At 52.8% G+C, this 26,277-nt stretch overlaps 6 protein-coding genes across 6 annotated transcripts; 4 read left to right on the plus strand and 2 right to left on the minus strand.

The window, feature by feature from the left end:
* Positions 1 to 264: 264 nt before the first annotated feature.
* BO82DRAFT_405870 (FH2 domain-containing protein) lies at positions 265 to 2,341 on the plus strand (the record flags this gene model as incomplete). The annotated part of the gene is made up of 2 exons (XM_025639524.1): positions 265 to 1,458; positions 1,523 to 2,341. The coding sequence occupies 2 exons, from the start codon at positions 265 to 267 to the stop codon at positions 2,339 to 2,341; spliced, it is 2,013 nt and encodes a 670-aa protein (XP_025487929.1).
* Positions 2,342 to 3,301: 960 nt separating this feature from the next.
* Positions 3,302 to 5,423, plus strand: BO82DRAFT_405871 (tRNA modification GTPase; the record flags this gene model as incomplete). Its single annotated transcript, XM_025639525.1, has 2 exons — positions 3,302 to 3,559; positions 3,654 to 5,423. 2 exons carry the CDS (start codon positions 3,302 to 3,304, stop codon positions 5,421 to 5,423), a joined length of 2,028 nt encoding a protein of 675 aa, XP_025487930.1.
* Positions 5,424 to 10,783: 5,360 nt separating this feature from the next.
* BO82DRAFT_292953 (cytochrome b5 reductase family protein) lies at positions 10,784 to 11,956 on the minus strand (the record flags this gene model as incomplete). The annotated part of the gene is made up of 1 exon (XM_025631777.1): positions 10,784 to 11,956. One exon carries the CDS (start codon positions 11,954 to 11,956, stop codon positions 10,784 to 10,786), a length of 1,173 nt encoding a protein of 390 aa, XP_025487931.1.
* Positions 11,957 to 12,157: 201 nt separating this feature from the next.
* BO82DRAFT_344213 (amidase signature enzyme) lies at positions 12,158 to 22,631 on the plus strand. Its single transcript, XM_025633651.1, has 7 exons — positions 12,158 to 13,482; positions 13,542 to 14,338; positions 20,658 to 20,906; positions 20,978 to 20,999; positions 21,073 to 21,345; positions 21,402 to 21,596; positions 21,648 to 22,631. Exons 1-7 carry the CDS (start codon positions 12,445 to 12,447, stop codon positions 22,557 to 22,559), a joined length of 3,486 nt encoding a protein of 1,161 aa, XP_025487932.1. The 5' UTR covers positions 12,158 to 12,444; the 3' UTR covers positions 22,560 to 22,631.
* Positions 22,632 to 23,118: 487 nt separating this feature from the next.
* Positions 23,119 to 24,590, plus strand: BO82DRAFT_357987 (polysaccharide deacetylase family protein). Its single transcript, XM_025636164.1, has 4 exons — positions 23,119 to 23,365; positions 23,482 to 24,059; positions 24,122 to 24,225; positions 24,288 to 24,590. The coding sequence occupies exons 1-4, from the start codon at positions 23,260 to 23,262 to the stop codon at positions 24,424 to 24,426; spliced, it is 927 nt and encodes a 308-aa protein (XP_025487933.1). The 5' UTR covers positions 23,119 to 23,259; the 3' UTR covers positions 24,427 to 24,590.
* Positions 24,326 to 26,186, minus strand: BO82DRAFT_357989 (replication factor C subunit 4). The gene is made up of 5 exons (XM_025636165.1): positions 25,839 to 26,186; positions 25,565 to 25,785; positions 25,410 to 25,509; positions 24,931 to 25,353; positions 24,326 to 24,873 (listed from the first exon to the last, which is right to left on the minus strand). The coding sequence occupies exons 1-5, from the start codon at positions 25,925 to 25,927 to the stop codon at positions 24,648 to 24,650; spliced, it is 1,059 nt and encodes a 352-aa protein (XP_025487934.1). The 5' UTR covers positions 25,928 to 26,186; the 3' UTR covers positions 24,326 to 24,647.
* Positions 26,187 to 26,277: the final 91 nt, after the last annotated feature.

The following is a 26,277-nucleotide window of genomic DNA, read 5'->3' on the forward strand; positions in this document are numbered from 1 at the left end:
CCGCCCCCGCCCCCAGGAGCTGTTGGGATTCCACCTCCGCCCCCTCCGCCTCCTCCACCACCCGGAAAATCAGGGTTCCCGCCACCTCCGCCCCCTCCTCCCCCACCGCCCGGTGGAAGACCTGGCCCCCCCCCACCACCTCCTCCGCCCGGTGCTTCTTTCGGTGCCCCTCCACCCCCTCCACCGCCTGGTGCTGGTGGATTCGGAGGCTGGCGCGCAAACTACATGGCTTCCCAAGCCCTTCCTCATCACCAGACAGCTCTCATGCCATCTATTCGGCCAAAGAAGAAACTCAAGGCACTTCATTGGGATAAGGTCGATACTCCGCAGGTGACCGTGTGGGCATCTCATGCTCCTACTGCCCAAGCAAAGGAGGAGAAGTATGTGGAATTGGCGAAGAAGGGAGTCTTGGATGAAGTCGAGAGACTATTCATGGCAAAAGAAACCAAGATCTTCGGCAAGGGCGCGGGAGGCAAGCAGCGTACGGATAAGAAACAACTCATCTCCAACGAGCTGTCCAAGACTTTCCAGATTGCTATGGCCAAATTCTCTCAATTCCCTGCTGACGATGTTGTACGAATGATTATTCATTGCGACACGGAAATTCTCGACAACATGGTTGTCATGGATTTCCTACAGAGGGATGAGATGTGCACCATACCCGAGAATATCTCAAAGTCTATGGCGCCATACAGCAGAGATTGGACCGGTCCAGATGCCGCCAGCGCCGAGCGGGAGCAGGATCCCACTGAGCTCACGCGCGAAGACCAGATCTACCTTTATACCGCGTTCGAACTGCACCATTATTGGAAGGCAAGAATGCGTGCTCTTGCGTTGACACGCTCGTATGAGCCAGACTACGAGCATATCTCCGCCAAACTGCAGCAAGTCGTGCAGGTCAGCGAGTCTCTGAGAGACTCCGTGGCCCTGATGAATGTTCTTGGCTTGATCTTGGACATTGGTAATTTCATGAACGATGCCAATAAGCAAGCTCAAGGTTTCAAACTGAGTTCCCTCGCCCGCCTCGGTATGGTGAAGGATGACAAGAACGAGACTACTTTTGCAGACCTGGTGGAGCGAATTGTTCGAAACCAGTATCCCGAGTGGGAGGGCTTTGTGGATGAGATTAACGGCGTTATCGCCATTCAGAAGCTCAACGTCGACCAACTGCGCACGGATGCTAAGAAGTACATAGATAACATCAAGAACGTCCAAGCCAGCTTGGACGCTGGCAATCTTAGTGATCCGAAGAAATTCCATCCTCAGGATCGGGTCAGTCAGATCGTTCAAAGAAGCATGAAGGATGCTCGTCGCAAGGCCGAGCAGATGCAGCTTTACCTGGATGAGATGGCCAAGAGCTATGATGATATCATGGTGTTCTACGGAGAGGACAACACGGATGAAGGCGCTAGGCGGGATTTCTTCGCCAAGTTGGCTACATTCTTGCTGGAGTGGAGGGTAAGTACATGCAACCCCTTGGCGTTAAAGGCTTCTTCTTGCTAACCGTGATATCAATGTCCAGAAATCCAAGGAGAAGAATATCAGCCTGGAGGAGAATCGGAAACGCATCGAGGCATCTCTGTCTCGCAAGCGGGTCAATGCAGGCCTGGCGAACGGCGCCGGTACAGCTACAGAAGGGCCACAGTCACCCGCCAGCAGCGGTGCTATGGATTCACTTCTGGAGAAGCTACGTGCGGCGGCTCCTCAGGCGAGGGATCAACGCGATCGTCGGCGTCGCGCCCGCTTGAAGGAGAGACATCAAGTCCGCGTGGCTTCGGGACAGCAAATGCCAGATGCCGCTGGGTCTGAAGGCGCAGAAGCCGGACAAACTGAAGAGACTGGCAGCAATGACACGAGCAATGCGGGTGCAATCGATGCCGACTCGGCCAACACGGGCCTTTTGAGTCCTCCGGTTCTGGAGTCCGAAGCTCCTGAGAAATCGAGCCAAGACGCTCAGCATGTGTTAGAAAGTGATGATGTTGCGGACCGGGCTGCAAGCATGCTGCAGGGTCTTCGGGACAATGTTGACGGCGAGCGTCAAAGAAGAAGACGTGAGACAGCCGAGGAAGAGCGGCGTAAACGCAGGCTGCGGAGACGCAACGGTGCTGCTAGTACCAGCAAAGACAGCGCCGATGGCTCTGTGGTAGCCTCTGCGTCCGAACCACTTTCCCCTCCCCGGACGGATCCGATTGAGCCGGATGATGTGAGTGTCGCCAGTCCTCGAGACGGAGATGACACAGCTCCTCGAACACCCTTGACGCCATCTATCGTGGTATCGCCAACCGTCGACCAGAAACTTCAGTTACCTGGCGATGACGAGCCGAGTGAAGGCTCTCCCTAAACAATTCCGTGGAGTAGATTGGCTACTGCCTATATTTCTCTACTCCATGTCCCTCTTTCCTTCCTTTTCCTTTCCACTCCGCAACGCATATTTCTCTCTCCCGTGCATTTGATGCATGAACTAATCGCATTCCTTCTTTCCTAATCTAATGTGTGATAGACCAACCCATGCCGTCTCGGAAGATGTCACTATGTGTATGATGTTCCCCTGGCTGCGTGTTTCAGACACGTCTGTCTTCGTTTCTTTTGATCTCTTTCGAGGGCTTTCAAGCGGTGATGCACAGTGGGATTGGTGCTTTCGTCTCCTTTCCTTCGTGGCTACTGCTTTGATTCGTCCCTCCTTGCACCAAGCTGTTGCATTCGCTTCCCGAGTACATTTTCATTTTTCTCTTCGACCCTTTATACATCATGCTTTCCATCTCTTTGATCTCCCAGCGATTCATAGCCTCTGACATTTCCCCCTTTCTTATCTTCCCCACTTCGGCCTTCAGTTTCTGTCTGTGTACATACTCGGCTTTTCATTGGTTTCTTCTTGTTTATTATATCTGGATGTCGTTCCGGCGACAGTTGCATATCTCTGGCGGAGGAGGATTGTGAGGCGTATGGCCGTGTGTCTTTCGGTGCGCAGGCGTGACGAAGGGGCGCAGGGTCCCTGTGATATGACCTTTTCCTACTACATCTACTGGATTACCATTACCAAGCTTAGTGCATACGCAGAGTGGTTTCCTAGAATCTAGGACCCGGAACGTCTAATGCGATTACAGAGTACTTCTGTACTGTACTTCTCATGCTTGTATGAGTGTATAAGTGTATTATGTGGATGGATGGAACGAGGGTGGGCCAAGTGCACGTGATCGACACCTCCGCGGCATTTTGCGCCATCATTCGAGCCCATCTTCTGTTTACTCCAACGGGCCTTTGAAGACAATCGCTGGGTTCGGCGACTGACACCATTTCGCGCATGCGCGGATTCAATCTTCGAACCCTGCGGTGGGCTGCAGCCGCTCGCCCATCGTTGCCGGTGCGGAATCGAGCTGTTTCGTCGAGACGCTCTCCGGCACCACTGCTACTATTAAATCCATCACCACGCCGCTGCTTCTCAGCCTGTCGCCCGAATTTCTCACTCTTTGATGCCGACTCAACAATCTATGCCCTCTCCACCGCTCCCGGGCGAGCCGCTATCGCCGTCGTGCGAGTATCTGGCCCAGCATGCGTGCAGGTATACATCGACTCGCATTCCCTCCCTTTCCGTTTCCGCGCTCCTCGAAACCTGTCCAGGGAACCACGAACTAACATCTACAATCTGTATGTAGATATACAATGCTCTCTGCCCCTCCGCGCCCCTCCCCCGTGCCCGTCACGCCGTTGTCCGCACGCTCTACGATCCCCTCCAACCTCCATCCTCGAACACCATCCTCGACGCCGCAGCCTTGGTGCTCTTCTTCCCCGGCCCCCGAACCGTGACCGGAGAAGACGTGCTCGAGCTGCACTTGCACGGAGGTCCCGCGATCGTTAAGTCCGTGTTGACGGCGATCGCAAACGTCAACCCGTCTTCATCCTCGTTACCTTCCTCCTCACCGTCTCCAACCACAACCACAACAACACATCCGAAGAGTCCCCAAGTCCTCCTTGAGACCCCCCCCAGAAGCGGGGCAGCCGGAGGAATTGAAAAAGGAGGAGGAGAAGGAGGGGGAATCATCCGCTACGCCGAGCCCGGCGAATTCACGCGCCGGGCCTTCCTTAACAACCGCCTGGACCTGCCCCAGATCGAAGCGCTGGGGGAGATCCTGCACGCGGAGACGGAACAGCAACGACGGATTGCCGTGCGCGCGGCGAGCAGCAGCAGCGGCAGTGGTCCCGACGGGGCCGGCGCGCTGTCGCAACGCTACGAGCAGTGGCGGCATCAGTTGCTGTACGCGCGCGGCGAGCTGGAGGCGCTGATCGACTTCGCCGAGGACCAGCATTTCGACGAATCGCCGCGCCAGCTGGTCGGGTCCGTGGGTCGGCAGGTGCGCGCCCTCCAGGCGCAGATCCGGCTGCACATCGGGAACGCCGCCAAGGGGGAGTTGCTGCGCAGCGGGATCCGCGTCGCGTTGCTGGGCGCTCCGAACGCCGGCAAGAGCTCCTTGCTGAATCGGGTCGTGGGCCGGGAGGCCGCTATTGTGAGTACCGAGGAAGGTACCACCAGGGATATCGTCGATGTTGGGGTGGATGTTGGGGGTTGGTTTGTGCGGCTGGGTGATATGGCGGGTATCCGGTCGGAGGATGTTGGGGAGGATGATGGAGAGGGGAGGAGCTCGGCTGCGCGGAATGTGGTGATCGGAGCGGTGGAGAAAGAGGGGATCCGGAGGGCCAAGGCTAGGGCGTTGGAGTCGGATGTGGTCGTCGTGGTCGTCTCTTTGGAGGCGGAGCAGCAGCAGCAGCAGCAGCAGCAGCAGCAGGCAGGCAGTGCGGGCAGTGCGAGTGCTTCAGCTTCACGGTTGGCAGTGGAACGAGAGGTCGTTGATGCGGCGAATGAGTGCGCGCGCGCCGGCCGCTGTGTCGTTGTCGCGATCAACAAGTGTGATCGGCTGCCCGGCCTGGATCGCCTCCCGGATCAACTGCTTGCCACCGTCCGCACGCTGTTCCCTGCTGTGCCGGCCCGGCGCGTCTTCGGGATCTCCTGCCTGGATGCCCGCCGGGAGACGGGCTCCGTATCTGGCCCGGCGGGGCACGATCCGGGCCATATCCAGCGCTTTCTCCAGGGGTTGATCGCTACCTTTGAGGAACTGGCCTCCCCGACGGGCATCGAGGAGGATGCCAACGGTCAGTACGACCGCTCCTACTGGGAGGATTCCCTGGGGGTCACCCACCGACAGAGCTCGAACCTACAACGCTGCCTGGAGGATCTCGACGCCTTCATGATCCAGACTCAATCATCGAACCACGACCACCACCAGCTTACACCCGAGTCCGACGAGGAGGTCGACATCGTCACCGCAGCAGAGCACCTCCGTTCCGCTGCCGATGCCCTGGCCAAGATCACGGGTAAAGATGAGAGTGGCGACGTGGAGGACGTCCTAGGGGTGGTCTTCGAAAAGTAAGTGGTCTTCATTTCCTTCTTCTTCATTTGGTCTATTTCCTGTTCGTCTAAACCGTTCAAAACGCCCTTCTGCGCTCAAAAACAAATGACATGGCTAATCACTGGCTGTGGTAACAGATTCTGCGTTGGGAAATGAAACACGACTGCTTAGCCCGAAGAAATTCTTTTGGTTGCTTTTGGCACTGCAACCGCAGTCTATACTTCCTTCCCTTCGGTTCGCTTTTCGGTTCCGCAGCCGAGGACCCTCGCGAGCATACTACTGGTTGGCCCCTGCTTTCTCATTCACATCGTTATACCCGCCCCGGCCTTGCATATCCATCTGTTCGGCTGCGGTCGAGGTCGAGGTGGAAATTGATGACGTGGGGGCGTTATACCCGCCTCGACCCATGGAGTCCATGGGCAAAGGAGGTTCTGTGGATGGACCCATTTTCTGGGGTATCACAGCGATGGGAGGCGCAGTTGCGATGGGCGGGGATGCTGAAGATGTGGCCGTACACATGAAAGGTTGGTTGAGGGGATGAGTTGCGGATGAGGACCGTGTCTTAATGTGTGAACGGGAAGGCGCAGTTTGCAAGTTTGTCGGGGAAAGTACTGTATGTTAGACCACGACCGACCTGGGTCTAGGTAACGTCTTGAAGATAGGCTGGAGCAGGAAAGATGAAATCCGCATGGGGATCCAAGCCAGCGACACGGATGTATTTTACAGAAGGACGATGAGAGAGGAGAGTAGGCATCATGGTCTATCGATCCCATCCATGCTTTTATAGACTTCGTTCATTTGACTTTTGAGATCTCTACACCACAAAGAGCTACGCACGCCCAATCCGCCATGGACAAGGAGGACTCAGGAGCCAGATAATTGGGACAACACAGTTAGGTATGAACGGTATCCCCTAATAACACTTGGCTGTCTCTCCACATCTAAGGCCATTGGCCTTACCAGCCGTTCGTTTGCCACGGACCATCGTGCCGGGAACGTTCTCCATGTTGTCCCTTGCTCTGTCGCTGCATGAGTGGCTTTGTTTGGGAACAGTTAACACATGTTTTAGCCATAGTCACAATGATGTTATTGATGCGGTATGTGCCAAATTGTGCTGCAAAGCACTGGGTTGGGACCCAATTCATTGCGCAAGTAGGCCAAGGCCGATATGTGCATCCCTGGGACCCAATAGTAGCGAGACTTGCAAGGGGTGGATGTATTGAATGACTGACGCAACAGAATTAACACAAGCTCTGGGCCTGATCACAGGCCTTTCTGCATTGTGATCTCGCTCACACAAATGTTTACTTATCCTTGAGCAAGATAACTCACAACGAAGAGACAAGAAGAAGAGGTAGAGAGACCTCTTACACAGCAAGCTCAAATGCTTCACCCTCCAACGCCGTGTATACTGACGAGAAAGACGATTCTGAGTCCCAGTCTTCCTCCTCCTCAAATTCTCTCTGATACACTGGGCTTGACATCCATATTGGAGACAAGGAGTACCTGGCACACCGCGGGTCGATGACTGAGCCTGGCGATTCCGGCGAGAAAGTCGGTGCTTTTGTTCGAGCGAATGCTGTCTCCAAGGGAAGACTGACCCCTCGGTGTTTCCTAGATGAGTCAAGGAGGGGTCGGACGCTAGACCGAAGCATCGGAGCTTCGTTCGCGGGAACAAACGCCTGTTCTTTTACGAGGAAGGTACCTGGCATGCTACTGGGTCCCAAGGATCCATGCTTAGGACTGACTTCTCGACGCATATGTTCCGGGGTATGGGATCGGCTTGTTGGTAGCCCTTGTTCTAACGTCCCGGGTAGTTCCTGGGGGATTATGGTTGCTTTCGGAGCGGCATGGGTCTCCATTGGAGAATCGGACCACAGAACCGGGGCTGGTCGATGCAAAGCTTGATCGTGTTTTTCTGCTGGCAAAAAGGTCCAAGAAGGCACGACGTCAAACCCCGACGGAGTTAGCTGGTGTATCCGATGCAACAGGCTCTGCACCTCCAGCTTTCGCTCTTCGGAGATGTTCGCCGAAGGGGCAAAGCCAATTCGGTCTACCGTAAGACCTAAATTAGCATCCTCCTTTGCTGATGCGGGATCGCAAGAGAGGAGTAACCGCAGTACATCAGGGTGTCCGTAGTAGGCGGCATGCCGGTAGGGCGGCCAGCCCCTTTCATCGCGCTTGGCGGCCAATGCACCGCGTTGGAGCAACAGGCTGACCACAGGGAGATACCCTCCCATTGCTGCTAGACACAACGGGGAATCCTCCTCGGACATCTCTTCATATGGTAGATAGATAGGTGACCCTCGATCTAGGAAGTTTTGCACGGCAGCGGCATGACCATACCGACATGCCACGCAGAGCGCACGATCTCCCACAGAGTCGCGAGCTTTTAGAGAGGCCCCCTTGTCACAAAGTAAATTGAGTAGGCCCATGGATCCATCAGCAGCCGCTATGTGGACAGATCTCCGTAGGTCGGGGCTAACACAGGCTTCTATGTCGGCGCCAGAGATGAGCAGCAATCTAGCGACATCCAAGCTGTTTGCTATACATGCGTAGTGAAGTGGCGTGAAGCCGGTGTTGCAGCGAGCTTCTAGAGGCATGTTCTTCCGAATGAGATGCTCAACGACTGCGAATTGTCCGTTCATCGCTGCCAGATGGAGGACCGTTCGACCAGCGATGTTTGTTTTGGCCAATAAAGTCTTCTTGAGGCTCAATGCGTTTACAACCTCGCTATGTCCGTTAAAAGCGGCCCAGTGCAAGGCCGTCATTGAAACATCATCGATGCATCGAACCGAGGCCTTCCGCTTCAACAGCAATTGGACTGCAAATAGTTGACCTGTAGCGGCTGCGCAGATGAGAGGTGTTCTGCGATCATTTCCAGCCGCATCGATATTCGCTTTACTATCAAGGAGTATCTCAATGGCTTTGAGATGACCAGCCTCGCAAGCATAATGCAGTGCCGTCATCATCATTCCGTCCCTCGCTTCCACGTCTGCACCTGCTGAAACCAGAAGGTGAATGATCGCTGCATCACCTTGTTTTGCGGCAGCATGCAGTGCAGTAGTCTGGCTGTCTGCTCGCGCATTGAGCTTAGCATGGCATGCAATCAGCAGGCGCGTCGCATCGACGTGGCCATAGTACGCTGCCAGCCAGAGGGCTGTTTGGCCGTTAGAGTTCCGCACGTCGATATCTAGACATTCAGGTAGAAGCAGCTCCATGACGTTACAGTGACCGCGAGAAGCTGCTAGATGCAACGCCGTCGATCCGGATTTATCGGTGGCATCCACTCGCGCGTTCTTTTGAAGCAATAGCTCTACCACTTCTTCGTTTGCGTTCTGAGATGCGACGAGTAATGCCGTTCGGCGAGTGGAGATGTGACGAGCTTCAATATCATGACCATTGTCGAGAAGTTGCGCAATGTCGGCTCGAGACCCGGTCTGAGATAATCTAACCAACAGCGGTGCAGTTGAATTATCGGCTGAGGTCAAGTCGTTACTCGTCCCTATGTTCCTCGCATAGAGCCGTCGCTCCGTGCGACTACGAGCGGGGCAAGATCGAGTTGTTGCGGACCAGCTAGGTCGTCCGAACTGTCGAATGATGGACCGGATTCTCTCACGTCGGGAGCCCGATGTGCGAGAGACTCGCGACAAGCCAGTCACATCCGATTGCCACCGGCGTGTCTGGGTTGGACTCGAATGAAAGGTTTGCGGAGTATGAGATACGCTCCGCTTGTGACCCTGAGAGGAGCCAGTTATTGTAGGAGACAGGCGGAGTGGAAGCACCAAGCCATTTGTTTCCAATGTCTGGAAGCCCGACGCAACTTCGTCGAACTGCCTTTTGTACGGAGTACTGCTGTTCCTACGATCACGGCGAGAAAGAGGAGTATCTGTTGTGGTTGCGAGAGCCTCTAGTGGCTGGGAAGGCTGCGTATCGGGGAGGCCATTTCTCCAGGCCTCTTCGAATTCAGATCGAGTGCTCACTGGGGCGGATGAGCGACGATTCATGCTGCCAGGCGCTGTGCGAGAGGATGCGTAGTCACTAAGTATCCGCCGATTTGTACCGTCCTGGTAAAGCTTGTGAATAGTTCTGCGGTTGTCTGTTCGTCGTAATGGATGGTAGACCGGCTCAGAAGAGGTCCGACTGGGCTGGTTTCGCATCAACCGAGTCATTGGTCATTGATACTTTTCTGCAGCAGAGCAGAGAAAGAGAGAAGAAACGGCTGTCCATGTCTTAGCCGAACGTCCATGGTGTCAACATGAGTTATCTATCTGGTTTATCTCTCACTCCTTGCGCATGCTCAGAACCCAATCTGTGCAGCGTCATGGCCCGATGTGCCAAGTATCAGCGCAGTTTGGATTCAATTGTCCGGAAGAGCTTCCTTGACTGCAGGGCTACTGCTCAGCTCGATCTAGAGCATTGGCTTGTACGTGGCCCAATCATGCAGCGGTGTGATGTCAGCTTCTCACTGAAGCAATTGTAAACACATCGGTCGGGGAAATCCGGCGGGTCAGATCTGCAGGAAGAAGAGGAGGCAGAGAAAGACGAAGAAGAAGAAGAAGAAGAAGAAGAAGAAGAAGAAGAAGAAGAAGAAGAAGATCGAGGTGGCGATGATTGTCGGTCGGCCCGCGGGACCTGAAGAGGAAGTACTGTACGAGTCAGTATTGGAGTACGGAGTACTATACACATACTACCCAGTTCAGTAGTCTTCAGCCTATCTACCGAGGACGGTACGTACTCCTTCCACTCGTATTTTTCTCCATGACCTGTCTGCAATTCTGCATATCCTTAGTACGTACGTACGTACATACATATTGCGCTGGTGGCTGGTTGAGCACAACGCTTCCACGGGACGGAGGGCCTTATTTCGGCCGCTACACGAGAAGATAATCAATATCAAAAAAGGTTCTGAGCCAAATGGCGGTGGCCGCCTGTTCATGGGACCTCGGAAGCTGGTCGACGGTCCCCTCCCCTCAGGCTGGCTGTCCTGGCACGCCTGGTACGTCTGCGCATTGATGGCGCAATGATGGCGCCTCTGCGAAGAAGAGAAGGTCTTTACGGGGTATGCATGGAACTTGAACTGACTGTGCATACTGAGTACGTAGTACGACGTATGAATGAACAATTCCATAGTCGTTACTCGCACGTACAGTACGTAATATGGAAACAACCTTGTTCTGGCCGGACCCCAATCAGAGAAACAGCCCTCACTTTTTGTCTCTCGGCACCGTCAAGAAAGTACGGGGTTGGACTCGTACTTACTATTTATCCACCGTACTGTACCTACACATAACATTAGTTTCTATCTACGCGGGGATAGGAATCATCCTTTTTTACCTACTGTCCTCTGTCCCTATATTCCTATCGTACATAAAACGTCCTCACAGCTTCCATACCGCCCAGTCCTTCAGATCTAGCTCTTTGATGATCCCTCGAAGTGGCCCTTGTAACTCCATTCCCTCGGCCCACAGCTTAGGTCCTGCCATATAACTGATGAAGCCTTCTGGTCCAGACACAAGGATCAGACTGTCTTGACTGGGCTTGGGAGACGACAGGCCGACCGACTTAGTGAAATCCAGGATCGCCTGCTTGCCAATGGCACTACCTTCTTCGTCGACAAAATAGTCCACGGTCATTTGGCCAGGATACTGCGCCCGGAGAGCCTCCAGCTCTCGAACAATGAGGGAACGAGTCTGATTGAGCGGCGAAGCGACCGGAGCTGGGCTGGTTGCTGGGGGAGTTGAACGACCAAAAAACCACGACCTCTGCGGAGCTGGAGTCACCACTGTGTCATTGATTCCCCCAGAACAGTCGTCTCGGTTTCGGTTAGCCCAAAGAATATGAATTCTAGGTTTACGAGTCTGATCCGTGCGACGCAGAAGAGTGTGTGCGGCTTGCAACGCCGGGGCAATTCCGGTCCCACCAGCAACGAAGAGAATGTGTTGCGTGTTCGGCGGGATCCCGCATTCGACCCTTGGGCCACGCACTTCTATGGGTGAGCCCATATCGAGGTTGTGGAGATAGCGGGAAACTTCGCCATGGGGGTCTCGCCGGATGAAGAACCGCAAGCATTCATCCTCCTCTTCCTCTGGCGAGGTTGAGGGAAGGGGCGTATAATCTCTTCCGATCTGCAGCTGGGGCTGTTTGAACATCACACTCCATATTCCCGTTGTCCATGCTTCCTCATAAACGGCGCGGTTGCTCCCATCTGCCTTGGGTGGCTGTAGAGTGAATATGCTTCCCGACGATGACACGGGTTCCCGCGATACTAAATAGTACGGGGTGAATCGGGAGGGGGACAGGGTTGATGACCCAGACCCCTGTTCGGATCTGATGTATGCGCCAATCCCGGCGGCAGCCGTTGTAACGAGGGCCACTTGCACCCATCGACGTGATCTTGGTGGCGGCGGAGAAGAAGAGGAAGAGGAAGAGGAGGAGGAGGCGGCGGAGGAAGAGGAAGAGGTACGAAATCGGGGCCTTCTCGTTAGCAGTCTTCCACCGATGGAGGACACATTGTATCGAGAAAAGCCCTGACTGAAACTTCGGGGCTTCATTGGTGAAGGGAGAGAGAAGAGAATCGAGAGCATGGGCAAAGTAGCCCGAAGAAACCGGCGAAGCTATAAAAAGTTGATTAAAATTCAGGGACTGGAGATCCCTCGGCACTAAGCCTGATAGAGGCAGCCACACACCCTGACCGACCGTCTGTCTGTCTGTGCTCATTTCACTCACCCATTCATCTCTCTCAAGTACTCACTCAGTTATTGGTTTATTGATTTATTCATTCATTCATCTATTCATCTCTCATCTCTCCGCCCTACCCTTGCTCCCAGTTATACTTGGTTCCTCTCTAATTCTCTTCTCTTGTCATTTACTCCTTCTATGTTTAGTGTTGTTTGTTATCTCTTGTCTTCATTACGGATACAACATCACTCATCGCACGACCTTCATATTGGCATGGACACAGCCCGTGCTCTGTCACTGCTCGCCATCCACCTCCGCTTCACTCCATAATACTAATCGCCCCTAACCACTGGTGCAAGGCATGTCCCAGATAGCCTTTTCCAACCTCGGATCGAGGTCGGACAGTTACCATGCACCACCCCGGGATTCTCTAGAGCTCGCCTCGCTAGCGTCATCGCCAGATTCCGGTCCTCGATCTTCCTGCTCCTCCTCTCCCTCGGGCATTTCCTCTTCGCGCAAGCTCTCTCTAGACGAAGAAGACCCCTTATCCAGTACTCAGCTCCCCGCGCAATCTTCCTCCAGTCGACCTCGATCCGCGCGCTCATACTCAGTCTCCTCCGCTTTCGATTTTGGGGCGACGCTCTTTCCCTTATCGCAGACTACGGGCGGGTATGCCCCCTTGGGAGCCCCGTCCGCCTTGGACGGAGAGGCTGGCCTCGCTGACGGATCGTTGGAGCGCAACAAGACCTTGACCTACTTGAATGGTCTGTCCCTCGTGGTTGGACTGGTCATTGGCTCCGGAATCTTCTCCTCTCCTAGCCAGGTCAATGTCAATGCGGGTTCGCCAGGCGCGTCACTCATTGCGTGGGTAGTTGCTGGGTTGCTGGCATGGACCGGAGCAGCCAGCTATGCAGAGCTGGGCGGAGCTATCCCGCTGAATGGAGGTTCTCAGGTATATCTCGCAAAAATCTTCGGGGAATTAGCGGGTTTTCTGTTCACCTGGTGTGCTGTTCTCGTGTTGAAGCCCGGCAGCGCTGCCATCATCGCCATCATCTTCGGAGAGTATGTCGTGCGCGCTGTAGTGGGAGCCGAGGTTGAAACCATCAACCCATGGATAAATAAGGCTGTTGCCTTTGGTGGACTCCTTGTCGTGACTCTGCTTAATTGCATATCTACACGGGTAGCCGCGCGCATTGGAGACTTGTTCATGTTCTTCAAGTTCGTTGCATTGCTGGCTGTCACAATTATCGGCATAGTGGTAGCTATCACAGGTCTCTCTTCAACTGGAAGTGCCAACAAGGAGTGGAAGACTGGCTGGTTCGAGGGTACGAATATCGACGTTTCCGCATGGGCGCTGGCTCTGTACGCGGGGCTTTGGGCATTCGATGGCTGGGACAACGTATGCCTTTCCTCCTTAACTCCTCAAGCCGTTGCCATTTTTAACACGAATCCTTCTAGACCAACTATGTTACCGGGGAATTCAAAAACCCGAACCGCGACCTGCCACGGGTGATTCACACGGCCATGCCGTTAGTCATTCTATCTTACATTCTTGCCAACGTCGCCTACATCCTCGTTCTACCCCAAGCGACCATTGAAGCGAGCAATACCATCGCGGTGCAGTTCGGCGACAAAGTCTTCGGTCATGTGGGTGCTCTCATCTTCGCACTGATTGTGTCCGCAAGTTGTTTCGGTGCCCTAAACGCCACGACCTTCACCAGTGGTCGATTGGTCTACGCGGCCGGAAAAGAAGGTTATCTACCCGAAGTCTTTGGTACTTTGTGGACACGCGACATTTCCTCCTCCAACCGCCTCCAACACCGGTCTTGGTTGAGCAAGTCGCTTTCCCGGCTGTGCGGCGCCGGCACGCAGATCGGGTTCACCCCCATAAATGCGATGGGCCTCAATAGCGCTCTCACTGTGGTTTATATCGTTGTCGGCGAGTTCAAGACGCTCGTCACATTCTACGGAGTTGCCGGCTACACATTCTATTTTCTCACCGTGTTAGGCTTGATCGTGCTCCGGGTGCGCGAGCCGTACTTGCAACGGCCTTACAAGACCTGGATTTCGACTCCAATCATCTTCTGCTGTGTGAGTCTGTTTCTGCTCAGCCGCGCCGTCATTGCAGAACCTTTGCAGACCTTGATCGTGGTCGCTTTCATAATCGCCGGTGTTCCCGTCTACTACTGGCGTATTTACAAACGTGACGGACACAAGGCGCTGCCCAGCTGGAAATTCTGGCAGCGAAATTCTCGGTGACCTTCCTCTTCTCATGAATGACAGACCTCTTTAATACCCAACCTCCTCAACTACATAATTCCATTCATCTTTTCCGCTGTGGCTCTGCTGTTCGCCTCTTTTTTGTTGTTGTGCATTATATTCAAGGGAAGTTTGCATCGGACGAGAAGACGGATTGTGTTTTGGAGCCCCTACGACTTGATGATACCCATTCGCATTCTTCGCATACTTGTTGTGAAGGAGAGCGGGGGACCTTGCGGCTTTCTTGTTCTATAAATGTTATATCTTAATTGCTTACTTTGGGCCACAAATGGACACGACTCGAAGAACGAGCGGGGCGGGTTGCACTCTGGTCCCCGAGGGCCTTTTTCCTAAATCTTCATGGACCATTGTTATTGACATAGAGACTCGGAGCATGGGTTGATACGATTGCATTCTGTTATGTGGATCAAGCATTCCCCAAACACATATGTAGGATAGAGAATATAATTTTGAAATAATACTTAGATGAAATCTTACGTGCCTCAACCACCTCCGTTTGCAGTGATCATGTCGCAGCCAGCCCGTCCCATATATTTGCTTCTAAGAGAACGGCCGGACTATCCTCCACCGCAGACTGCGACTGAATACCTCTTCCCGTCGCGAAGAACTGCAGCACTGACCGCTTTTGGTCGGCCGGCATGAGATAGATTCGGGTGGAGATGACCGTTCTCTCGTTGATGAAGACTTCCAGTACACTCGTATCCCAGAACGCATGGATCCGGAGCGTCTCCTCCCGTATCTCCCCTTGCTCGGTCTCATATGTGAAGAGAGTATGCGGCGCACTCTCCGGGTCATGGTCTATCTCAGGATTGATAGGTGAAGGGCGGGTAATAATGAACGTCTCTTGATCTACGTTCCACGACAAAGTAGTACGACGTTGAGCATCTATGCTAGACGTCAGCAAAAGGCTAGAAGTTTCCAATGGTCAATATTACGAGCGCCATACCTATGCCATGGTCTATGAACAGTCCCACTTGGCTGCAGTTCTCTTTGACGAATATCTCGGCTCGAAGCTCCCACTTGCTCGTCGTTAGAGAGACGCGGGTGCCTGGTGATGCAGCCTGACTGGCCGGGTTGTGTAGAAAGATATCAGCTAGGTAGCTTCTGTGCGCATTGTTTCGGAGCTTCTCGACTCTAGCGTCCGGCCTGATACCTAGGGTGCGAACGGTGCATGTCCCTCGGGAATCAGCTTCGGACTCTATAGATGTGATAGCAGTGAGCTCCGCGCCGCGCGCGCGCTTCACGTGGTGCAGTGTCACTAGGTTCACAACCCTGGGGATAGAAAGTGTCCCACTCCATCTTTGCTGATGCCGAATGTCATCGGGGAGACTGTCCTCTGCGATCCAGCAGTACACGACGTGCTGTGAGGTGACGGGATCCCAGAACGAATTGGCCGCGTATCCGCAGCCATGGTCAAATATCCCCGAGTAGGCATATGTAGCAAGGGGCTGCTCTGGCGTCCTGATTCCTGGAGAGGTCGCGATGGACATCCAAAGCTGTGCTCTAGCTGCTCTTCTACGAGGCTTGCCTCGGGTGGAAACACCCTCGGCCCCCATGATGATGAAGTTGCGGGGTCGGTTCTGGTCGTCACTCAGCGAGACGAAATTCGCGACCTCCCAGTTGACCCCTAGGTCGCCCGACCACCGGGATGGTCGAGTGTGAAGTCCAATGTGAGCCACGTATCCTACATAGCTCCACTCTCGCAGATCTTGGGGGTTGACTGAGTAGACAAAGACAGTCGGGGTCTCCCCGACGATGCCACCGGAAACGAACCCACACAGATCCGAAGATGTGAGGGCTCCCGGCTGCTGTAGGATAAATGTCCATGAGGCGATAAAAGGGTCCCTCCAGCCTGTGACAGAAAGATGATCAGGGGGCCTTGGTACGATTGGGTTGCATTCAAGACGCTGCCATGTTGTTCCTCCGTCGGTGGAAGTGGCAAGGCTGATCGACTCTGAGCCGACCACATAGGGTCGCGCATAGTGAATGGGCAAGCTTTTCACTGAGGTATATATCGCGGTGAGGGCCCCAGACTCTCCATGGATCGTACCAGGTCTCCGGCAACCAGTGAACACGCCGCACCGGTCATACTCGGCTGAGGGAGCCAGGCACGGCTCCTGGGCTTGTTTCCAGGTGAGCAGATCAGATGAAGTACATTGTGCCCACGATATATTGCCCCAATCATTTCCCTTCGGGTTCCATTGAAACGACAGGTGATAGTGACCAGTGGTAGGGTCGTATGCCAATCCACATGGGTCATTTAGCCATCCACTAGGTGCCGTGATGTGGAACGATGGGCGCCACTGTTCGGTCTGATCAGAAAATGTCTCTGGATGGAGGAGGCTTCTGGGATCTGACAAAGACGGTGGACAGTGCATGGCGGCGATAGGGGATCAGAACATGCTCCTATCGTTGCAATGTGCAGCAGTGATACGTTTATAAACACATAGCTTGAAGCTGGACCAACACCTCCCGGCGGATCCTCGGGAAAACTCGTCTTCGTCATCCGCCAGTTAGCTCGAGCTCAACTTTCCAATAATCCTCAAAATATGTCACCAAGGCACAAGGTTTTCCATCATTACTTCAGTGTGGCATCAGCGCTGGAGCCTACTTGACTTATTATTGATACAGATCTAGTATATCTAATGCGGGCGTAATGCGATAGAAAGCCATCTATCCCGTACACCTTTGGCATAGCATGGGAGACAAACAGCCTTCTCCTTACAGACTGACAGCGTTTCCCATCGGCATCATTTCATCATCGCCTGGGGATAAGGTATGGTGTCAATGGTCAGAGATTGCCCCCACTTCCAGCCCGCCGATAGAAATATGGGCTTCACTGCGCCGTCATTTTTCAAGGCGCATGAAACGTGAATCACTCTCATTCTCAATGTCTTCTTTCTGCGAAGCATGGCACTGCAGCATGGGCAAACCAACTAGAGTGACGGCAACCGTTTGTGGGCTTCTTTCCACAGTCGGCGTAGCAAGAAGCTATTGCGTTGCCCAGGTATCGTTAGTCGTATGAACGGAGCTCAAGAGTGCCTTATACTTGTCCATGAAAGGATGATTGCCCCCACGGAGGGTGTTGAGCAGAAGCAAATAATCTCCTGCCAGTGATTTGGGAGATGTTCCACCATCGGACATATGAGAAATGGGGAGCTGCATGTTCGGTATAATTCCCGCGGGAGGTGGCACGGTAATGCCCTTGGCGAGAGGCATTTGGATGTTGTATAGAACGCTGATGGCCCCAGCTACGATATCATAGAGTTTTTCCACCTGATTCGGTCAATACCACGACAAGAAAGGATAAATAAGCAAATAGACAAACAAAAGGAAAGCTTAAACACGAGGTTACCACATACCAAGCCTATTCCATGAGCCTCCATGGAGCTCAAGGGTAGCGCTCGACATATATCTAATGTCTCTTGTGCAAGCGTTACAGCGAAATCAAGACAGAGCTCACGGTGCTCGGATACGGGCCGTAAGAAACCATGAGTGGAGCAAAGGACCCATATCCGGTTCTGGAGCCACTTTTTGGTGATGAAAACATCCGCACTTTGTGTCTCTCTTAAACCAATTGTAGGGCGGTTTTGATCACCACCGTGAGCTAACTTAGAGCTTTCAAACCAGTTATAACCTTTGTATAGCTCCGATTCGCTGACACGGTTGAGGTTTTGATGAATCACCAATGCCTTTGCTGCTGTGAGCTGTTCGCAATAACCGGCTTGGATACTACACTGTTGGTTCCAGCAATCAACGACATCCTCATCAATGGCATCAAACAACTCCATCAAGCGGGCTAGCCCCATCATACCCTCCGCGTCCTTTTCATTGTGGACGATGATACCAGACACCAGACTGTGGGTGGCAGTGTGAATGAAGTCATGAACAGGCCGCATACTAAAGCCCGGCCGACCCCAAAAGGTAATCGGATGCCTGCGTTGTAATGCATAAGCCCTTCACAGATGAGGAGCAATCAGCATGAAAATCAAGTCCATAGCACTATCAGAAAGCCTACCTTTCGGTGATTGATAAGACGAGGTAAGTCCGTAGTCGCTGGCCTTTCTCCTCGCTAGGTAAATTTCGATATGAATCAGGATTATTGAGACCCATCGTGGCCGCAAGATCCAGGGCCTCCCGCAGGCGAAGCCAAGCCGCATTATGCTGATTGCTACCAAAAAGACAGCCGAAGAGGTAGAAGCTAGTAAGGACTGCCTCGATGGTGGGATGCTCACCGAAATCAGAACAGCTCCGCATCTTTGTCGCTTCATGCATCATGGACCTCGCTTGGCTCGCTCGGGAGGAGGACGTCGGACGCTCCTGTATCTCGATCGGTTGCGTGAGAGAAAAGGCACACAGCGCTAACAACATTGCGCCGAATTGGGGGTTTCTCCGATGTTCATGAGCCAACATACGGATGAATAGAGCCGCGCGGTTCAGAACTGGCAAAGTAGGGTGCAGACGATCAAAGTAAATATCAATCCAAGGGATCATGTTGGCTTCAACAATTGACGCAGGCCACACCATTTGCAGATTATGGGGGTCTGGAGGTACAACATCCGTTTTCGGTGCTGTAGCACACGTCGCAGGTATAGTCGGCGCCTGCAGGCTTGCAGAGGTTGGATGGGTCTCGATAATGGAGGGAAGCGACGTTTTCAAGAGGATGTTGTTCCCCGGGAAGTCAAACACGGGCAATTGAGCGTCCAGGGTATCTGGAAGCCAGTATTCTACATCATTGCGCTCGTTCCAACAGATTCCACCATTGCTTTGTGAATCGGAAGTATCTGTGCTCCAGCCTGGCTGTATGGATGGAGTCGCACTTGAAGGAGCGAGCTCTATGGATACTGGGTTTTCGCTCGGGATGGGCCAAGGTGGAGTCCGAAGGGCCTCGGGAACCTGGTCACCTCGAGACGAGGGATTTGGATGGTAAGGAAAAGCATTTGAGAACGAATTCGATGCTCCCTGGGCTGGGGGGTTATTCAATGAAAGGTTATTTTGTTGCTGGCGAATCTGGGATACTCGGCTATGAGTTCCGAAACACGGCAGGTAAGATGAGAACATTCCAATGAAGATGAAGATGACTAAGACTATATGGATGCACTCACTGGCCAGTGGGGCCTCTTTTCTTCTGAGGCTGGAAAAATGTGCACTCAAAGCCCATAGATACACAAGCTCGACATGGTTGTGACAAGCTGCACTATCGTCACAAAGATAGGTTAGCTGCAAGTCTCCACAATTGCTGCGGGAGAGGGGGAGACGGCGGGGGGCGGTGAACAAAGAAGTGAAAGGAACAAGAATGGGGGGGGAATAATAGGAAGGGATCACACGCCTTGATTTTCCGAAATTTGCACTGATCACACGCGCGCTTTGCAACAGCTCCTAATGCCTTCCTTCGGGATTCCGTGCGAATGGCACCAGTCACTGACGATGACGATGCTGATGATGATGATGTTGTTGTTGTTGTTGTTGTTGTTGTTCTTGCTGATGGTGATGACGATGTTGCGGCAACATCCGAGCGTGGCTGGTTCATGATTGTGGCATATTCACAATGGGAAACACGATTGTTACACAGCAGAATGCAAGATCTCTCTCAGACCATCATAGCCAAGCAAGGAAGTCTGAGTAAGTACCTAGTAAGTAAGCAAGAGTGGGATGGGAGGACTCGGAGGAGTGGATTGAGTCTGGATGTTCAATCCGGTCGGTCACAGGCAAGCAGCAGCGGCGGCGGCGGCGGCGGCGGGCGGGCGGGGACTGCAGGGGAGCGAGAAAAGCTGAGCTTGAGCGTTACCGGCAACCACGCGGGGAAAAGGCAAGAAACTCCGCCCTCCATCCCCACTTCAAATGTCCTTGTAGTACTACGGTACAGTACGGAATACTCTGTACAGAGTACAGTACAGTAACTACCCCTTACCCCCTCATACAGTAAGTGCGAGGGACCACTCCACTCTATAAGTTGGACTTAGTACTGGTACTGTAATTCAACTTCCTGTGATTGTCATTGAGTTTATTACAAGGTACTTAAATATACTCGGTAGTTATATGAGCCTTTGGGCTTGAGTCCAATTAGATGCAACTGTTTCGGAAACTGCTTATCGCTACTAGGTCCCTACAGTATGACTCGAGTCCTAACTGGAATTGGCAATGAATTGCCCTTCATGGCCGACATATAAAATAGGCGTGAAAGCACCAGATGCCCTCACTGCTTCCCTCCCTCTCTCCTAGATAACATCTACAATTGACCTGAGTTTGACTAAGCAGCTAGTCATCAAATCTTTGAATATTGTCAACTATGAGAAATCTACAACCATGGGAACAGATCGTCGCTAAAAAGCGTTCTCTGCGAGATCAACAGATAAAACCCTACATCGTCGCTGATATTGATCAACGAATTCCGCGGGTGTACAATGTTCATGAGCGCACCTGCCTGCATGATGCATCCGGCTTTGAGGAGATTACAGACATTGATAGTGCTCCTCAGCTTCTCGAACAATTGAAGTCCGGAAGAATCACTGTGGAGCAGACCACCCTAGCCTACATCAAAAGGTACACCTCTTAATGGCCGCAAGCGCGAAGATAATCCGACTATATGCTGATACTGTAGTATGTCTACTCAGAGCTGTGGTGGCACATCAATTGGTGAGCAAGGGGTTGAATCATGATGGACAATGGCGAACTCGATCCCAGGGTACTAACAGGAGCAACTCACTAGACAAACTGCTTTACGGAGGTTACCTTCGAGGAAGCCTTGGCACAAGCTAGGCATTTGGATTGCGAGTTTCAACTGACTGGCAAAGTCAAAGGTCCCCTGCATGGTATTCCGGTCACGCTGAAGGATCAGTTCAACATCAAAGGGATCGATAGTACACTGGGCTACGTGGGCCGTTCTTTTGCGCCCGCTGCGCAAGATGCAATCCTGGTTCAGTTACTGAAGAGCATGGGTGCTGTTGTATTGGCCAAGACGAACTTACCGCAGAGCATCATGGTGCGACGCCCTGTCCGGTTCACGCCAGTCACTCCGCAGACTAACCGGTTCAATAGTGGGCTGAGACGGAAAATCCCCTCTGGGGCCTAACGACCAATCCGCGGGACCCTGCACTTACGCCGGGCGGCTCAACGGGAGGAGAAGCTGCGCTTCTGGCACTGCGCGGTTCTCTCATAGGGTTTGGAACAGACATCGGTGGCAGCATCAGAATCCCGCAGAGTCTTATGGGACTGTATGGCTTGAAACCCAGTGTAAGGCCGGATCCTGAAGCCATTGCAAAGATGAGACTAACTCCGCATCAGAGTGGCAGACTTCCGTACCACGGAGTTCCCGTTTCAACTGAAGGACAGGAGCACGTTCCGTCATCTGCTGGTCCCATGGGAAGGGACCTATCGTCACTCTGCTATGTAAGTCGAGCGTTAATCGATGCTAAGCCATGGCTGTTTGATCCAAAATGCCCACCGCTGCCTTGGAATGAGAACGCTTTCCGAGAAATCCAAAGTCGACCTATGACTATTGGCCTGATTGTGGATGATGGAGTCGTGAGGGTCCACCCGCCCATCGCACGGGCTCTCCGTGAGCTTTCTACCACGTTAAAGGCGCACGGCCACGACATAGTGACCTGGGACACGTCGGACCATCTGGAGTGTATCCGCCTCATGGACTTGTTCTACACTGTTGATGGAGGTGAAGACGTTCGTCGCGATGTCAGCGCGGCGGGAGAGCCCTATATTCCCCACGTCGAAGCGCTCGTCAGCCGCGGCAAGGCCGTCTCCGTCTATGAGTATTGGCAGCTTAACAAGAAAAAGGTTGCTCTACAAAAGCAGTATCTCGACAAGTGGGACGCGACCCTCTCTCCCTCGGGAAAGCACGTTGACATACTTCTCGCTCCAACAACACCTCATCCAGCTATTCCCCACCGGAGTATGCGGTGGGTTGGGTACACAAAGATCTGGAACTTCCTCGACTATCCTGCCGTCACATTCCCTGTAGATCGAGTCAGGGCAGACCGGGATGAGCTTCCAGCCGACTACCAGCCAAGGAATGAGCTTGATGCGTGGAATTGGAAACTGTACGATGCTAGGGCCATGGACGGCCATCCAGTCAATCTCCAGGTGATTGGCAGGAAACTGGAAGAGGAGGTGGTACTAGGCGCAGCGAGTGCCATCGAAACCCTCTGGAAGAAAGCATTTCCTATCGGCGAAGGAGCATGATAATCCATACCATGGTATTCTGCATACGTACAGTCATTGTAATCGCTGAATAGTCTGATCAACTGCCCCGTACGTAGTTAATCTTTCCTGCCCGGTCCCATCATGTCAACCCCCACCTTTTATCTGCACCGCCTCCAATCTAGCGTCGTAGCAGTTGGGGGCAGTTGGGGGCAGTTGGGGTCAGGTTCGGCCCAAGTTGGAGGCGGCAGGGGAAGGGGATTTGGGGTAGTTCAAACGAGGTAACTAGTAATGACCAGGGACTTCGGAGGATGCAACGTGTCCAGGTAACATTCATAAGGTCCTAGTCTATTCATAACACTTGACAACAAGCTGACTTTGACTATGTGAGTTGAATATGGTCGAGAGACCAGGAAGTAAATAAGTGATATAAGTGATTGACATGATCAGATCCAACTCGAACCTGGCCCCCGTCAGGTACGGCAGAGCGTTTTGCTGGAACCGGCATAATGGATTGTTATTTAGGCTTATCTCCCGGGGTTTATCGAGGCACTTATCATCATATCTCGGTGAATTCGAAGCTTCCCCTCTTCCTCCCCACTCTTAGCGGCAGGCCCGTCCGTCATGCGCAGCAAACGATAAGATTAAATTGCGAAATGATATAAGTTCCCAGCTCGTTCTTTTTCTTATCCCCTAACCTATTTTCCATCAATTTCAAATCATCATCTAGCGACACAGTGCAATGGGCAAGAAGCGTGTTTTGGTCAGCTACGGAGTCGATATCGACGCCGTAGCCGGATGGCTGGGGTCATATGGCGGAGAGGACAGCTCCAATGACATCAGTCGAGGTAGGAAACCGACCCGATCAGCCTCTCCAGCAAGACCAGTGGTAGTAACCACTTGACCCGCTGTTCTATCCCCTCCGGCCACCACCAAAGCTCTGCTGATCAGGACGGTTCCCCAGGTCTCTTTGCCGGCCATATCGGCACAACGCGACTGCTGAAGCTGTTCGAGAAGTATGGCATCAAAGCGACATGGTTCATCCCCGGTCATTCGCTTGAGACCTTTCCGGAGGAGTGTGCCATGGTCCGCGATCAGGGCCACGAGATCGGTCTCCACGGATATAGCCACGAGAACCCAACCGACATGACTATCGAGCAACAGCGTGACATCTTGGACAAAACCTATCATATGATCTACAAGTTCTGCGGCAAGCCCCCACGAGGCATCGTTGCGCCATGGTGGGAAACGAGCAAAGAGATGGCTGATCTTCTGCTTTCCTATGGAATCGAGTACGATCATTCCATGTCTCATCATGATTGCCAGATGTACTGGCTGCGTACAGGCGACTCGTGGACCAAGATCGATTATACCCAGAAGGCTGAGACGTGGATGAAGCCGCTCGTCCGGGGTCAGGATACAGGCCTTGTCGAGATCCCCGGAAATTGGTACATCGATGACTTGCCGCCGATGATGTTCATCAAGTCGGCACCGAACAGCCATGGATGGGTGAATCCAAGAGACATCGAGGACATTTGGAAGGTTGGTGTGCTAAAGTTCCTGGTCTTTAACATGATCTAAGCTGATGACTCGTGGCACTCTAGGATCACTTTGACTACTTCTACCGCGAATACGACGAATTTGTTTTCCCGATGACGATACATCCTGATGTGTCTGGACGTCCGCATGTGCTTCTGATGCATGAGAGGTGAGTTGGCGCGGCTCTATGTCTCATTCGTAGTGTTTGCAGCTGGGTCCTAACAATGACAGAATCATTGAGCATATCAACAAGCACGAAGGCGTAGAATGGGTGACATTCGAGCAAATGTGCGACGAGTTCAAAAGCAAGAACAATCCACCCGAAGGGGCAAGAATGCCAGAAGCTCCCATGCCTCTAAAGCAGACTTGACGAATATCTGACTTCGTGAGACCACTATGCTCTTCCGGGTAGTATTGAATCAACCGCAGCGAAAAGGTAGTTCCTTCAGCTAGTACCCTGACATTGTACAAAATCCGGAGCTCTTTTGAAGTGAATGCTAGATACCTGATGAATGAACCTATCAGAACTTCCTACACTAAATGCCACTAACGCCACTTAAATGCAAATTTTCGGCATTAAAGGCCGAGTTTTCAGCTTCTCGGTGGCTCAAAAAGCTGGGGTCTCATGTTGATCTTGCAAAGCTTAGAGACACAACCGCTTAGCTGCAGCACAGATTGTACACCGTCCAAGATGCGCATGTGTGTAAAACCAATCTCACGGATAAATTCGAGCTTGGAATGTTCTGACAGAGAGGGAATGGTCTTGGTCACTCGGAACATAGTGCTGATGATATCATGTGAAGAATATCCCAGGTCCCTGACATACTCGTTAATTCCACAGCGCGATGTCGGATGGGCCTAGGAAGAGACATACCACAGCTCATTGAGTGTGTCGAGAGCACCGTCCACCTTCCCTTCCCAGCAGGCCTTGATCATGGCTTGAACCTTGATGGGGTGTGGACTATCGACTACCCTGAAGACATTGTCCCCGCTAACGAAGCCAAACCCTGACCATGTACTTTGGAGGTTGTTGATGGCTTGACGCATGTCTCCCTCTGCGCTGAACACCAATGCAGCGATTCCTTCCTCATTATGTTCCACTTTCTCGGCGTCACACACCTGTTTCAACCGCTTCACAACCTGGGAGTCTGTCAACCGGGCATAACGAAGGATGGCACATCGGGATTGAATGGGCTCAATGATCTTATTCGATTGATTGCATGCAAAGGCAAAACGAGTCGTAGACGAGTAGATCTCCATGGTACGTCGTAGCGCTTGCTGGGCACCAGACGTCATACTATACTGTCCGTTAATGGGAGGGAGCTGCGTGGGAGGTTAATCACGGGCTCGTACCTATCTGCCTCGTCCAAAATCACTATCTTGTGACGGCCAGGAGGCAGTGTAACTTTCTTCTGGGCGAAGCCCTTGATCCGGTTGCGCACAACATCAATACCTTAAAGAGGGGGGTGTCAAAAATTGTTCATGCTCCCGCTCAGAGGTGGGCATACCTCTTTCATCACTGGCATTCAGCTCAAGCACAGCCTCTTTGTATGCATCTCCCAGTAATTGCCTTGCCAAGCACAGAATCGAGGTTGTCTTTCCGATACCAGGCATGCCAGAAATTATCACGTGTGGCATATTCCCATCTTTGGCGATAATCTTCAATCGTTCAACGGTCTCTGTGTTGCCTACAATATCATCTAGGAAGATCGGGCGGTACTTCTCGACCCTGCGACATAGTGTTAGTTCCTGGCTCCCGTGGTCATCGTGGCTGCGTCATACCAAGGAAGCTCGTAGTCGGGAGGAGCGCCGGCCGTATTGGGTTTGAGTCCATTACGGGCAGCGCTGGCTGAAGATTCGGCTTGAGCCATGGAGATAATGAGTGAGGATGAAGAGAGTCGAGCTGTCTGTGTGGTATGCGAACAAAGCAGGCAGTTGGATTCGAAGTAAAGGCCGGGTATGGCTCGGGGAAAGGAAGACGCGCGCAGGTCAAGGCGGAGACGCGTCGGACATGCGGGGGTCCGCCCAAAGGAGTCATAATTGATTGTTGCCGGTGCAGTGACCAGGGCTTGTGACTGTGAGTGCTTTTTTTCTTCTCTTCTTTCACTCCCACAAGCAACCCAGCAGGTTTCACAGTGCACTCTTCCTATGCAAGTCGGTTCCCGTCGACGACACAGGGATCGATCTATCTTTCTCTGCCGTTTTAAGATCACATGGGGTC

Source organism: Aspergillus uvarum (genome assembly GCF_003184745.1).
Source record: "Aspergillus uvarum CBS 121591 unplaced genomic scaffold BO82scaffold_64, whole genome shotgun sequence".
Lineage (NCBI taxonomy): Eukaryota > Fungi > Ascomycota > Eurotiomycetes > Eurotiales > Aspergillaceae > Aspergillus > Aspergillus uvarum.